The sequence below is a fragment of the Bombina bombina genome, chromosome 10, assembly GCF_027579735.1.
Source record: "Bombina bombina isolate aBomBom1 chromosome 10, aBomBom1.pri, whole genome shotgun sequence".
NCBI classification, from domain to species: domain Eukaryota; kingdom Metazoa; phylum Chordata; class Amphibia; order Anura; family Bombinatoridae; genus Bombina; species Bombina bombina.
Genome location: NC_069508.1, coordinates 5201295 through 5217381, shown reverse-complemented (window position 1 = coordinate 5217381; position 16087 = coordinate 5201295). Strand labels below are relative to the sequence as shown.

At 43.7% G+C, this 16087-nt stretch overlaps 1 protein-coding gene across 3 annotated transcripts in view; it reads right to left on the bottom strand.

The window, feature by feature from the left end:
* Positions 1–2540: 2540 nt before the first annotated feature.
* SLC35A3 (solute carrier family 35 member A3) overlaps positions 2541–16087 on the bottom strand; it is a 111722-nt gene continuing 98175 nt past the window's right edge. The window contains exons 3-4 of one of the 3 annotated variants that reach the window (XM_053693727.1): positions 5106–5260; positions 2541–2966 (exon numbers count right to left, since the gene is read on the bottom strand). In XM_053693727.1, coding sequence (XP_053549702.1) covers positions 2754–2966; positions 5106–5260 — 368 coding nt within the window. In that variant the 3' untranslated portion in view covers positions 2541–2753. The remainder of the gene's footprint in view (positions 2967–5105; positions 5261–16087) is intronic. The other 2 variants (XM_053693726.1, XM_053693725.1) reach the window with 2 other exon arrangements.

The following is a 16087-nucleotide window of genomic DNA, read 5'->3' as shown; positions in this document are numbered from 1 at the left end:
TCAGAGGTATCATACAGATAGCACATAGATCAGAGGCACAGAGGTATCATACAGATAGCACATAGATCAGAGGCACAGAGGTATCATACAGATAGCACATAGATCACAGAGGCACAGAGGTATCATACAGATAGCACATAGATCAGAGGCACAGAGGTATCATACAGATAGCACATAGATCAGAGGCACAGAGGTATCATACAGATAGCACATAGATCAGAGGCACAGAGGTATCATACAGATAGCACATAGATCAGAGGTATCATACAGATAGCACATAGATCAGAGGTACAGAGGTATCATACAGATAGCACATAGATCAGAGGCACAGAGGTATCATACAGATAGCACATAGATCAGAGGTACAGAGGTATCATACAGATAGCACATAGATCAGAGGCACAGAGGTATCATACAGATAGCACATAGATCAGAGGTATCATACAGATAGCACATAGATCAGAGGCACAGAGGTATCATACAGATAGCACATAGATCAGAGGCACATAGGTATCATACAGATAGCACATAGATCAGAGGCACATAGGTATCATACAGATAGCACATAGATCAGAGGCACAGAGGTATCATACAGATAGCACATAGATCAGAGGTATCATACAGATAGCACATAGATCAGAGGTACAGAGGTATCATACAGATAGCACATAGATCAGAGGTACAGAGGTATCATACAGATAGCACATAGATCAGAGGCACAGAGGTATCATACAGATAGCACATAGATCAGAGGCACATAGGTATCATACAGATAGCACATAGATCAGAGGCACAGAGGTATCATACAGATAGCACATAGATCAGAGGCACAGAGGTATCATACAGATAGCACATAGATCAGAGGTATCATACAGATAGCACATAGATCAGAGGTATCATACAGATAGCACATAGATCAGAGGTATCATACAGATAGCACATAGATCAGAGGTATCATACAGATAGCACATAGATCAGAGGCACAGAGGTATCATACAGATAGCACATAGATCAGAGGCACAGAGGTATCATACAGATAGCACATAGATCACAGAGGCACAGAGGTATCATACAGATAGCACATAGATCAGAGGTATCATACAGATAGCACATAGATCAGAGGTATCATACAGATAGCACATAGATCAGAGGCACAGAGGTATCATACAGATAGCACATAGATCAGAGGCACAGAGGTATCATACAGATAGCACATAGATCACAGAGGCACAGAGGTATCATACAGATAGCACATAGATCAGAGGCACAGAGGTATCATACAGATAGCACATAGATCAGAGGCACAGAGGTATCATACAGATAGCACATAGATCAGAGGTATCATACAGATAGCACATAGATCAGAGGCACAGAGGTATCATACAGATAGCACATAGATCAGAGGCACAGAGGTATCATACAGATAGCACATAGATCAGAGGTATCATACAGATAGCACATAGATCAGAGGTATCATACAGATAGCACATAGATCAGAGGTATCATACAGATAGCACATAGATCAGAGGTATCATACAGATAGCACATAGATCAGAGGCACAGAGGTATCATACAGATAGCACATAGATCAGAGGTATCATACAGATAGCACATAGATCAGAGGTATCATACAGATAGCACATAGATCAGAGGTATCATACAGATAGCACATAGATCAGAGGCACAGAGGTATCATACAGATAGCACATAGATCAGAGGCACAGAGGTATCATACAGATAGCACATAGATCAGAGGCACAGAGGTATCATACAGATAGCACATAGATCAGAGGCACAGAGGTATCATACAGATAGCACATAGATCAGAGGCACAGAGGTATCATACAGATAGCACATAGATCAGAGGTATCATACAGATAGCACATAGATCACAGAGGCACAGAGGTATCATACAGATAGCACATAGATCAGAGGCACAGAGGTATCATACAGATAGCACATAGATCAGAGGTATCATACAGATAGCACATAGATCAGAGGTATCATACAGATAGCACATAGATCAGAGGCACAGAGGTATCATACAGATAGCACATAGATCAGAGGCACAGAGGTATCATACAGATAGCACATAGATCAGAGGCACAGAGGTATCATACAGATAGCACATAGATCAGAGGCACAGAGGTATCATACAGATAGCACATAGATCAGAGGTATCATACAGATAGCACATAGATCAGAGGTATCATACAGATAGCACATAGATCAGAGGCACAGAGGTATCATACAGATAGCACATAGATCAGAGGCACAGAGGTATCATACAGATAGCACATAGATCAGAGGCACAGAGGTATCATACAGATAGCACATAGATCAGAGGCACAGAGGTATCATACAGATAGCACATAGATCAGAGGTATCATACAGATAGCACATAGATCAGAGGTATCATACAGATAGCACATAGATCAGAGGTATCATACAGATAGCACATAGATCAGAGGTATCATACAGATAGCACATAGATCAGAGGTATCATACAGATAGCACATAGATCACAGAGGCTGGTATCATGGTCAAAGCAGGGGTAGATAATCTGGAAACAATATGGGACAGAGAGGCTGGCGTCAAGCACACAATATATGCAGAATAATGGCTAACATCATGTACACAGGACAAAGAGGCTGGTCATATAGACAAAGAATAAAGAGCACAGTGCCAGGGCAGTAGGACGCACAGCACTGTGTACACTGTGCATTACTACATATAACCAGCACATCTAATTGTCACAGAGTGCTGCATGTCAGTAAAAAAAAAAAAGGGGAGAAGACAACTGCGTGTGACATCGGCCACAGGAAGGGATAACTGGGATTTACCTGCACAAGAGCCACCCCAGCCATCAGGATCACCATTGACAGCCACTGATATTTTGTCAGCCGCCTCTGAAGCATTGTCACAGAGAACAGGGCAGTAGTGAGAATCTTCAGCTGATATGTCACCTGAAAAAGAAGAGCGTTACTGACCATCACACTATAGATTCCACCTCACTCCTTTATGTTGCTTGTCATTAGGTCAACAAAATAGCACTGATAGCAAACACTCACAGAGGGACGACACAGGGAGCGGCACTCACAGAGGGACGACACATGGAGTGGCACTCACACACGCCAAGCACAAGGAGTGACACTCACTAAGGACAACACTAGGAGCATCACCGGGAGTGACACTCACTAAGGACAACACTAGGAGCATCACCGGGAGTGACACTCACTAAGGACAACACTGGGAGCGTCACCGGGAGTGACACTCACTAAGGACAACACTAGGAGCATCACCGGGAGTGACACTCACTAAGGACAACACTGGGAGCGTCACCGGGAGTGACACTCACTAAGGACAACACTAGGAGCGTCACCGGGAGTGACACTCACTAAGGACAACACTGGGAGCGTCATCGGGAGTGACACTCACTAAGGACAACACTGGGAGCGTCATCGGGAGTGACACTCACTAAGGACAACACTGGGAGCGACATTGGGAGTGACACTCACTAAGGACAACACTGGGAGCGACATTGGGAGTGAAACTCACTAAGGACAACACTGGGAGCGTCACCGGGAGTGAAACTCACTAAGGACAACACTGGGAGCATCACCGGGAGTGACACTCACTAAGGACAACACTGGGAGCTTCACCGGGAGTGACACTCACTAAGGACAACACTGGGAGCGACATTGGGAGTGAAACTCACTAAGGACAACACTAGGAGCGACATTGGGAGTGACACTCACTAAGGACAACACTGGGAGCGACATTGGGAGTGACACTCACTAAGGACAACACTGGGAGCGACATTGGGAGTGACACTCACTAAGGACAACACTGGGAGCGACATTGGGAGTGACACTCACTAAGGACAACACTGGGAGCGACATTGGGAGTGACACTCACTAAGGACAACACTGGGAGCGACATTGGGAGAGACACTTACTAAGGACAACACTAGGAGCGTCACCGGGAGTGAAACTCACTAAGGACAACACTGGGAGCGACATTGGGAGTGAAACTCACTAAGGACAACACTGGGAGCGTCACCGGGAGTGACACTCACTAAGGACAACACTGGGAGCGTCATCGGGAGTGACACTCACTAAGGACAACACTGGGAGCGACATTGGGAGTGACACTCACTAAGGACAACACTGGGAGCGACATTGGGAGTGACACTCACTAAGGACAACACTAGGAGCGTCACCGGGAGTGAAACTCACTAAGGACAACACTGGGAGCGTCACCGGGAGTGAAACTCACTAAGGACAACACTGGGAGCGTCACCGGGAGTGACACTCACTAAGGACAACACTGGGAGCGTCACTGGGAGGTGACACTCACTAAGGACAACACTGGGAGCGTCACCGGGAGTGACACTCACTAAGGACAACACTGGGAGCGTCACCGGGAGTGACACTCACTAAGGACAACACTGGGAGCGTCACCGGGAGTGATACTCACTAAGGACAACACTAGGAGCGTCACCGGGAGTGAAACTCACTAAGGACAACACTGGGAGCGTCACCGGGAGTGAAACTCACTAAGGACAACACTAGGAGCGTCACCGGGAGTGAAACTCACTAAGGACAACACTGGGAGCGTCATCGGGAGTGAAACTCACTAAGGACAACACTAGGAGCGTCACCGGGAGTGAAACTCACTAAGGACAACACTGGGAGCGTCACCGGGAGGTGACACTCACTAAGGACAACACTGGGAGCGTCACCGGGAGGTGACACTCACTAAGGACAACACTGGGAGCGTCACCGGGAGGTGACACTCACTAAGGACAACACTGGGAGCGTCACCGGGAGTGACACTCACTAAGGACAACACTGGGAGCGTCACCGGGAGTGACACTCACTAAGGACAACACTGGGAGCGTCACCGGGAGTGAAACTCACTAAGGACAACACTGGGAGCGTCACCGGGAGTGACACTCACTAAGGACAACACTGGGAGCGTCACCGGGAGGTGACACTCACTAAGGACAACACTGGGAGCGAGTACATCTAGCTAAACCACTGATTACACCTACATACTGTCTGATTAATGGCAGAGCCCTGTGGGTAACAGAACATATTTACCTGGTAAGTAGCTGCATCAAGGTTGGATAACGCTACATACAGCAAGTTATTCTGCAGGGTGTAAATCCCAGAGGGTATCGCAAGCTTCAGTGTCTCCATTGGTTTGTTAATTATTTCATCATGAAGTAGTCGATTCAGGGCTCGAACACTACAACCTATAGCACAGAACAAGGATAGATACCTGTAGTTTTGTCACAGCAGAAAGTCACATCTAATGTAACAGCTGGCACTGGGTAGTAATGTCTAATGTAACAGCTGGCACTGGGTAGTAATGTCTTATGTAACAGCTGGCGCTGGGTAGTAATGTCTAATGTAACAGCTGGCTAGTAATGTCTAATGTAACAGCTGGCACTAGGCAGTAATGTCTTATGTAACAGCTGGCGCTGGGTAGTAATGTATAATGTAACAGCTGGCACTGGGTAGTAATGTCTTATGTAACAGCTGGCACTGGGTAGTAATGTCTTATGTAACAGCTGGCGCTGGGTAGTAATGTCTAATGTAACAGCTGGCACTAGGCAGTAATGTCTTATGTAACAGCTGGCGCTGGGTAGTAATGTCTAATGTAACAGCTGGCACTAGGTAGTAATGTCTTATGTAACAGCTGGCACTGGGTAGTAATGTCTAATGTAACAGCTGGCACTAGGCAGTAATGTCTTATGTAACAGCTGGCGCTGGGTAGTAATGTATAATGTAACAGCTGGCACTAGGTAGTAATGTCTAATGTAACAGCTGGCACTGGCTAGTAATGTCTAATGTAACAGCTGGCACTGGCTAGTAATGTCTAATGTAACAGCTGTCACTGGCTAGTAATGTCTAATGTAACAGCTGGCACTAGGTAGTAATGTCTAATGTAACAGCTGGCACTGGGTAGTAATGTCTAATGTAACAGCTGTCACTGGCTAGTAATGTCTAATGTAACAGCTGGCACTGGCTAGTAATGTCTAATGTAACAGCTGGCACTGGCTAGTAATGTCTAATGTAACAGCTGGCGCTAGGTAGTAATGTCTAATGTAACAGCTGGCACTGGGTAGTAATGTCTAATGTAACAGCTGGCACTGGCTAGTAATGTCTAATGTAACAGCTGGCACTAGGTAGTAATGTCTAATGTAACAGCTGGCACTAGGCAGTAATGTCTAATGTAACAGCTGGCACTAGGCAGTAATGTCTAATGTAACAGCTGGCACTAGGTAGTAATGTCTAATGTAACAGCTGGCACTGGCTAGTAATGTCTAATGTAACAGCTGTCACTGGCTAGTAATGTCTAATGTAACAGCTGACACTAGGTAATAATGTCTAATGTAACAGCTGGCACTGGGTAGTAATGTCTAATGTAACAGCTGGCACTGGGTAATAATGTCTAATGTAACAGCTGGCACTGGGTAGTAATGTCTAATGTAACAGCTGGCACTGGGTAGTAATGTCTAATGTAACAGCTGACACTAGGTAATAATGTCTAATGTAACAGCTGGCACTGGGTAGTAATGTCTAATGTAACAGCTGGCACTGGGTAGTAATGTCTAATGTAACAGCTGGCGCTGGCTAGTAATGTCTAATGTAACAGCTGGCACTAGGTAGTAATGTCTAATGTAACAGCTGGCACTGGCTAGTAAGGTCTAATGTAACAGCTGGCACTGGCTAGTAATGTCTAATGTAACAGCTGGCACTAGGTAATAATGTCTAATGTAACAGCTGGCACTAGGTAGTAATGTCTAATGTAACAGCTGGCACTAGGTAGTAATGTCTAATGTAACAGCTGGCACTAGGTAGTAATGTCTAATGTAACAGCTGGCACTAGGTAGTAATGTCTAATGTAACAGCTGGCACTGGCTAGTAATGTCTAATGTAACAGCTGGCACTGGCTAGTAATGTCTAATGTAACAGCTGGCACTGGCTAGTAATGTCTAATGTAACAGCTGGCACTGGCTAGTAATGTCTAATGTAACAGCTGGCACTAGGTAGTAATGTCTAATGTAACAGCTGGCGCTGGCTAGTAATGTCTAATGTAACAGCTGGCACTAGGCAGTAATGTCTAATGTAACAGCTGACACTAGGTAATAATGTCTAATGTAACAGCTGGCACTAGGTAGTAATGTCTAATGTAACAGCTGGCACTAGGTAGTAATGTCTAATGTAACAGCTGGCACTAGGTAGTAATGTCTAATGTAACAGCTGGCACTGGCTAGTAATGTCTAATGTAACAGCTGGCACTGGGTAGTAATGTCTAATGTAACAGCTGGCACTGGGTAGTAATGTCTAATGTAACAGCTGGCACTAGGTAGTAATGTCTAATGTAACAGCTGGCACTGGGTAATAATGTCTAATGTAACAGCTGACACTAGGTAATAATGTCTAATGTAACAGCTGGCACTAGGCAGTAATGTCTAATGTAACAGCTGTCACTGGCTAGTAATGTCTAATGTAACAGCTGGCACTAGGTAGTAATGTCTAATGTAACAGCTGACACTAGGTAGTAATGTCTAATGTAACAGCTGGCACTAGGTAGTAATGTCTAATGTAACAGCTGGCACTGGGTAGTAATGTCTAATGTAACAGCTGGCACTAGGTAGTAATGTCTAATGTAACAGCTGTCACTGGGTAGTAATGTCTAATGTAACAGCTGGCTAGTAATGTCTAATGTAACAGCTGGCTAGTAATGTCTAATGTAACAGCTGGCACTAGGTAGTAATGTCTAATGTAACAGCTGGCACTAGGTAGTAATGTCTAATGTAACAGCTGGCACTGGGTAGTAATGTCTAATGTAACAGCTGGCACTAGGCAGTAATGTCTAATGTAACAGCTGGCACTGGGTAGTAATGTCTAATGTAACAGCTGGCACTGGGTAGTAATGTCTAATGTAACAGCTGGCACTAGGTAGTAATGTCTAATGTAACAGCTGGCACTAGGTAGTAATGTCTAATGTAACAGCTGTCACTGGCTAGTAATGTCTAATGTAACAGCTGGCACTAGGCAGTAATGTCTAATGTAACAGCTGGCACTGGGTAGTAATGTCTAATGTAACAGCTGGCACTGGGTAGTAATGTCTAATGTAACAGCTGGCACTAGGTAGTAATGTCTAATGTAACAGCTGGCACTAGGTAGTAATGTCTAATGTAACAGCTGGCACTGGGTAGTAATGTCTAATGTAACAGCTGGCACTAGGTAGTAATGTCTAATGTAACAGCTGTCACTGGGTAGTAATGTCTAATGTAACAGCTGGCTAGTAACGTCTAATGTAACAGCTGTCACTGGCTAGTAATGTCTAATGTAACAGCTGGCACTAGGCAGTAATGTCTAATGTAACAGCTGGCACTAGGTAGTAATGTCTAATGTAACAGCTGGCACTGGCTAGTAATGTCTAATGTAACAGCTGTCACTGGCTAGTAATGTCTAATGTAACAGCTGGCTAGTAATGTCTAATGTAACAGCTGGCTAGTAATGTCTAATGTAACAGCTGGCTAGTAATGTCTAATGTAACAGCTGGCTAGTAATGTCTAATGTAACAGCTGGCTAGTAATGTCTAATGTAACAGCTGGCTAGTAATGTCTAATGTAACAGCTGGCACTGGGTAGTAATGTCTAATGTAACAGCTGGCACTGGGTAGTAATGTCTAATGTAACAGCTGGCACTAGGTAGTAATGTCTAATGTAACAGCTGGCACTAGGTAGTAATGTCTAATGTAACAGCTGGCACTGGGTAGTAATGTCTAATGTAACAGCTGGCACTAGGTAGTAATGTCTAATGTAACAGCTGGCACTGGGTAGTAATGTCTAATGTAACAGCTGGCACTGGGTAGTAATGTCTAATGTAACAGCTGGCACTAGGTAGTAATGTCTAATGTAACAGCTGGCACTGGCTAGTAATGTCTAATGTAACAGCTGGCACTGGCTAGTAATGTCTAATGTAACAGCTGGCACTAGGTAGTAATGTCTAATGTAACAGCTGTCACTGGCTAGTAATGTCTAATGTAACAGCTGGCACTAGGTAGTAATGTCTAATGTAACAGCTGGCACTGGCTAGTAATGTCTAATGTAACAGCTGGCACTGGCTAGTAATGTCTAATGTAACAGCTGGCACTGGCTAGTAATGTCTAATGTAACAGCTGGCACTAGGTAGTAATGTCTAATGTAACAGCTGGCACTGGTAGTAATGTCTAATGTAACAGCTGGCACTGGGTAGTAATGTCTAATGTAACAGCTGTCACTGGCTAGTAATGTCTAATGTAACAGCTGGCACTGGGTAGTAATGTCTAATGTAACAGCTGGCACTGGCTAGTAATGTCTAATGTAACAGCTGTCACTGGCTAGTAATGTCTAATGTAACAGCTGGCACTGGCTAGTAATGTCTAATGTAACAGCTGGCACTGGCTAGTAAGGTCTAATGTAACAGCTGTCACTGGCTAGTAATGTCTAATGTAACAGCTGGCACTGGCTAGTAATGTCTAATGTAACAGCTGACACTAGGTAGTAATGTCTAATGTAACAGCTGGCACTAGGCAGTAATGTCTAATGTAACAGCTGGCACTGGCTAGTAATGTCTAATGTAACAGCTGGCACTGGCTAGTAATGTCTAATGTAACAGCTGGCACTGGGTAGTAATGTCTAATGTAACAGCTGGCACTGGCTAGTAATGTCTAATGTAACAGCTGGCACTGGCTAGTAATGTCTAATGTAACAGCTGGCACTAGGTAATAATGTCTAATGTAACAGCTGGCACTAGGTAGTAATGTCTAATGTAACAGCTGGCACTAGGTAGTAATGTCTAATGTAACAGCTGGCACTGGGTAGTAATGTCTAATGTAACAGCTGGCACTGGGTAGTAATGTCTAATGTAACAGCTGGCACTGGGTAGTAATGTCTAATGTAACAGCTGGCACTGGGTAGTAATGTCTAATGTAACAGCTGGCACTAGGTAGTAATGTCTAATGTAACAGCTGGCACTAGGTAGTAATGTCTAATGTAACAGCTGGCACTAGGTAGTAATGTCTAATGTAACAGCTGGCACTGGTAGTAATGTCTAATGTAACAGCTGGCACTAGGTAGTAATGTCTAATGTAACAGCTGGCACTAGGTAGTAATGTCTAATGTAACAGCTGTCACTGGCTAGTAATGTCTAATGTAGCAGCTGGCACTGGTAGTAATGTCTAATGTAACAGCTGGCACTGGGTAGTAATGTCTAATGTAACAGCTGGCGCTGGCTAGTAATGTCTAATGTAACAGCTGGCGCTGGCTAGTAATGTCTAATGTAACAGCTGGCACTGGGTAGTAATGTCTAATGTAGCAGCTGGCACTGGTAGTAATGTCTAATGTAACAGCTGGCGCTGGCTAGTAATGTCTAATGTAACAGCTGGCACTAGGTAGTAATGTCTAATGTAACAGCTGGCACTGGCTAGTAATGTCTAATGTAGCAGCTGGCACTAGGTAGTAATGTCTAATGTAACAGCTGGCGCTGGCTAGTAATGTCTAATGTAACAGCTGGCACTGGCTAGTAATGTCTAATGTAACAGCTGGCACTAGGTAGTAATGTCTAATGTAACAGCTGGCACTGGGTAGTAATGTCTAATGTAACAGCTGGCACTGGCTAGTAATGTCTAATGTAACAGCTGGCACTGGCTAGTAATGTCTAATGTAACAGCTGGCACTAGGCAGTAATGTCTAATGTAACAGCTGGCACTGGGTAGTAATGTCTAATGTAACAGCTGGCACTAGGTAGTAATGTCTAATGTAACAGCTGGCACTAGGTAGTAATGTCTAATGTAACAGCTGGCACTGGGTAGTAATGTCTAATGTAACAGCTGTCACTAGGTAGTAATGTCTAATGTAGCAGCTGGCACTGGGTAGTAATGTCTAATGTAACAGCTGTCACTGGGTAGTAATGTCTAATGTAACAGCTGGCACTGGGTAGTAATGTCTAATGTAACAGCTGTCACTGGGTAGTAATGTCTAATGTAACAGCTGGCACTGGGTAGTAATGTCTAATGTAACAGCTGGCACTGGGTAGTAATGTCTAATGTAACAGCTGGCACTGGGTAGTAATGTCTAATGTAACAGCTGTCACTGGCTAGTAATGTCTAATGTAACAGCTGGCACTAGGTAGTAATGTCTAATGTAACAGCTGGCACTGGCTAGTAATGTCTAATGTAACAGCTGTCACTGGCTAGTAATGTCTAATGTAACAGCTGTCACTGGCTAGTAATGTCTAATGTAACAGCTGGCACTGGGTAGTAATGTCTAATGTAACAGCTGGCACTAGGTAGTAATGTCTAATGTAACAGCTGGCGCTGGCTAGTAATGTCTAATGTAACAGCTGTCACTGGCTAGTAATGTCTAATGTAACAGCTGGCACTAGGTAGTAATGTCTAATGTAACAGCTGTCACTGGCTAGTAATGTCTAATGTAACAGCTGGCACTGGCTAGTAATGTCTAATGTAACAGCTGGCACTGGCTAGTAATGTCTAATGTAACAGCTGGCACTGGCTAGTAATGTCTAATGTAACAGCTGGCACTAGGTAGTAATGTCTAATGTAACAGCTGGCACTGGCTAGTAATGTCTAATGTAACAGCTGGCACTGGCTAGTAATGTCTAATGTAACAGCTGGCACTGGCTAGTAATGTCTAATGTAACAGCTGGCACTGGCTAGTAATGTCTAATGTAGCAGCTGGCACTGGCTAGTAATGTCTAATGTAACAGCTGGCGCTGGGTAGTAATGTCTAATGTAACAGCTGGCACTGGCTAGTAATGTCTAATGTAACAGCTGGCACTGGGTAGTAATGTCTAATGTAACAGCTGGCACTGGGTAGTAATGTCTAATGTAACAGCTGGCACTGGGTAGTAATGTCTAATGTAACAGCTGGCACTGGGTAGTAATGTCTAATGTAACAGCTGGCGCTGGCTAGTAATGTCTAATGTAACAGCTGGCGCTGGCTAGTAATGTCTAATGTAACAGCTGGCACTGGCTAGTAATGTCTAATGTAACAGCTGGCGCTGGCTAGTAATGTCTAATGTAACAGCTGGCGCTGGCTAGTAATGTCTAATGTAACAGCTGGCACTGGCTAGTAATGTCTAATGTAACAGCTGGCGCTGGCTAGTAATGTCTAATGTAACAGCTGTCACTGGCTAGTAATGTCTAATGTAACAGCTGTCACTGGCTAGTAATGTCTAATGTAACAGCTGTCACTGGCTAGTAATGTCTAATGTAACAGCTGTCACTGGCTAGTAATGTCTAATGTAACAGCTGTCACTGGCTAGTAATGTCTAATGTAACAGCTGGCACTGGCTAGTAATGTCTAATGTAACAGCTGTCACTGGCTAGTAATGTCTAATGTAACAGCTGGCACTAGGCAGTAATGTCTAATGTAACAGCTGGCACTAGGTAGTAATGTCTAATGTAACAGCTGGCACTGGGTAGTAATGTCTAATGTAACAGCTGGCACTGGGTAGTAATGTCTAATGTAACAGCTGGCACTGGGTAGTAATGTCTAATGTAACAGCTGGCACTAGGTAGTAATGTCTAATGTAACAGCTGGCACTAGGTGGTAATGTCTAATGTAACAGCTGGCACTAGGTAGTAATGTCTAATGTAACAGCTGGCACTAGGTAGTAATGTCTAATGTAACAGCTGGCACTAGGCAGTAATGTCTAATGTAACAGCTGGCACTAGGCAGTAATGTCTAATGTAACAGCTGGCACTGGCTAGTAATGTCTAATGTAACAGCTGGCACTAGGTAGTAATGTCTAATGTAACAGCTGGCACTAGGTAGTAATGTCTAATGTAACAGCTGGCACTAGGTAGTAATGTCTAATGTAACAGCTGGCACTAGGTAGTAATGTCTAATGTAACAGCTGGCACTAGGTAGTAATGTCTAATGTAACAGCTGGCACTAGGTAGTAATGTCTAATGTAACAGCTGGCACTAGGTAGTAATGTCTAATGTAACAGCTGGCACTAGGTAGTAATGTCTAATGTAACAGCTGGCACTAGGTAGTAATGTCTAATGTAACAGCTGGCACTAGGTAGTAATGTCTAATGTAACAGCTGGCACTAGGTAGTAATGTCTAATGTAACAGCTGGCACTAGGTAGTAATGTCTAATGTAACAGCTGGCACTAGGTAGTAATGTCTAATGTAACAGCTGGCACTAGGTAGTAATGTCTAATGTAACAGCTGGCTAGTAATGTCTAATGTAACAGCTGTCACTGGCTAGTAATGTCTAATGTAACAGCTGTCACTGGCTAGTAATGTCTAATGTAACAGCTGGCACTAGGTAGTAATGTCTAATGTAACAGCTGGCACTAGGTAGTAATGTCTAATGTAACAGCTGTCACTGGCTAGTAATGTCTAATGTAACAGCTGGCACTGGCTAGTAATGTCTAATGTAACAGCTGGCACTGGGTAGTAATGTCTAATGTAACAGCTGGCACTAGGTAGTAATGTCTAATGTAACAGCTGGCACTAGGTAGTAATGTCTAATGTAACAGCTGGCACTAGGTAGTAATGTCTAATGTAACAGCTGGCACTAGGTAGTAATGTCTAATGTAACAGCTGGCACTAGGTAGTAATGTCTAATGTAACAGCTGGCACTAGGCAGTAATGTCTAATGTAACAGCTGGCACTAGGCAGTAATGTCTAATGTAACAGCTGTCACTGGCTAGTAATGTCTAATGTAACAGCTGGCACTGGGTAGTAATGTCTAATGTAACAGCTGGCACTAGGTAGTAATGTCTAATGTAACAGCTGTCACTGGCTAGTAATGTCTAATGTAACAGCTGGCACTAGGTAGTAATGTCTAATGTAACAGCTGTCACTGGCTAGTAATGTCTAATGTAGCAGCTGGCACTGGCTAGTAATGTCTAATGTAACAGCTGGCACTGGCTAGTAATGTCTAATGTAACAGCTGGCACTGGCTAGTAATGTCTAATGTAACAGCTGGCACTGGCTAGTAATGTCTAATGTAACAGCTGGCACTGGCTAGTAATGTCTAATGTAGCAGCTGGCACTGGCTAGTAATGTCTAATGTAACAGCTGGCACTGGGTAGTAATGTCTAATGTAACAGCTGGCACTGGCTAGTAATGTCTAATGTAACAGCTGGCACTGGGTAGTAATGTCTAATGTAACAGCTGTCACTGGCTAGTAATGTCTAATGTAACAGCTGGCACTGGCTAGTAATGTCTAATGTAACAGCTGGCACTGGCTAGTAATGTCTAATGTAACAGCTGTCACTGGCTAGTAATGTCTAATGTAACAGCTGGCGCTGGCTAGTAATGTCTAATGTAACAGCTGTCACTGGCTAGTAATGTCTAATGTAACAGCTGTCACTGGCTAGTAATGTCTAATGTAACAGCTGGCGCTGGCTAGTAATGTCTAATGTAACAGCTGTCACTGGCTAGTAATGTCTAATGTAACAGCTGTCACTGGCTAGTAATGTCTAATGTAACAGCTGGCACTAGGTAGTAATGTCTAATGTAACAGCTGGCACTGGGTAGTAATGTCTAATGTAACAGCTGGCACTGGGTAGTAATGTCTAATGTAACAGCTGGCACTGGGTAGTAATGTCTAATGTAACAGCTGGCACTGGGTAGTAATGTCTAATGTAACAGCTGGCACTGGCTAGTAATGTCTAATGTAACAGCTGGCACTAGGTAGTAATGTCTAATGTAACAGCTGACACTAGGTAATAATGTCTAATGTAACAGCTGGCACTGGCTAGTAATGTCTAATGTAACAGCTGACACTAGGTAATAATGTCTAATGTAACAGCTGGCACTGGGTAGTAATGTCTAATGTAACAGCTGGCACTAGGTAGTAATGTCTAATGTAACAGCTGGCACTGGCTAGTAATGTCTAATGTAACAGCTGGCACTGGGTAGTAATGTCTAATGTAACAGCTGTCACTGGCTAGTAATGTCTAATGTAACAGCTGGCACTGGCTAGTAATGTCTAATGTAACAGCTGGCACTGGCTAGTAATGTCTAATGTAACAGCTGGCACTGGCTAGTAATGTCTAATGTAACAGCTGGCACTGGCTAGTAATGTCTAATGTAACAGCTGGCACTGGCTAGTAATGTCTAATGTAACAGCTGGCACTGGCTAGTAATGTCTAATGTAACAGCTGGCGCTGGCTAGTAATGTCTAATGTAACAGCTGGCGATGGCTAGTAATGTCTAATGTAACAGCTGTCACTAGCTAGTAATGTCTAATGTAACAGCTGTCACTGGGTAGTAATGTCTAATGTAACAGCTGTCACTGGCTAGTAATGTCTAATGTAACAGCTGGCACTAGGTAGTAATGTCTAATGTAACAGCTGGCACTGGGTAGTAATGTCTAATGTAACAGCTGGCACTAGGTAGTAATGTCTAATGTAACAGCTGGCACTAGGTAGTAATGTCTAATGTAACAGCTGTCACTGGGTAGTAATGTCTAATGTAACAGCTGTCACTGGCTAGTAATGTCTAATGTAACAGCTGGCACTAGGTAGTAATGTCTAATGTAACAGCTGTCACTGGGTAGTAATGTCTAATGTAACAGCTGTCACTGGCTAGTAATGTCTAATGTAACAGCTGTCACTGGCTAGTAATGTCTAATGTAACAGCTGTCACTGGCTAGTAATGTCTAATGTAACAGCTGGCACTGGGTAGTAATGTCTAATGTAACAGCTGTCACTGGCTAGTAATGTCTAATGTAACAGCTGGCGCTGGCTAGTAATGTCTAATGTAACAGCTGGCACTGGCTAGTAATGTCTAATGTAACAGCTGGCACTAGGTAGTAATGTCTAATGTAGCAGCTGGCACTGGCTAGTAATGTCTAATGTAACAGCTGTCACTGGCTAGTAATGTCTAATGTAACAGCTGGCACTGGGTAGTAATGTCTAATGTAACAGCTGGCACTGGGTAGTAATGTCTAATGTAACAGCTGTCACTGGCTAGTAATGTCTAATGTAACAGCTGTCACTGGCTAGTAATGTCTAATGTAACAGCTGGCACTGGCTA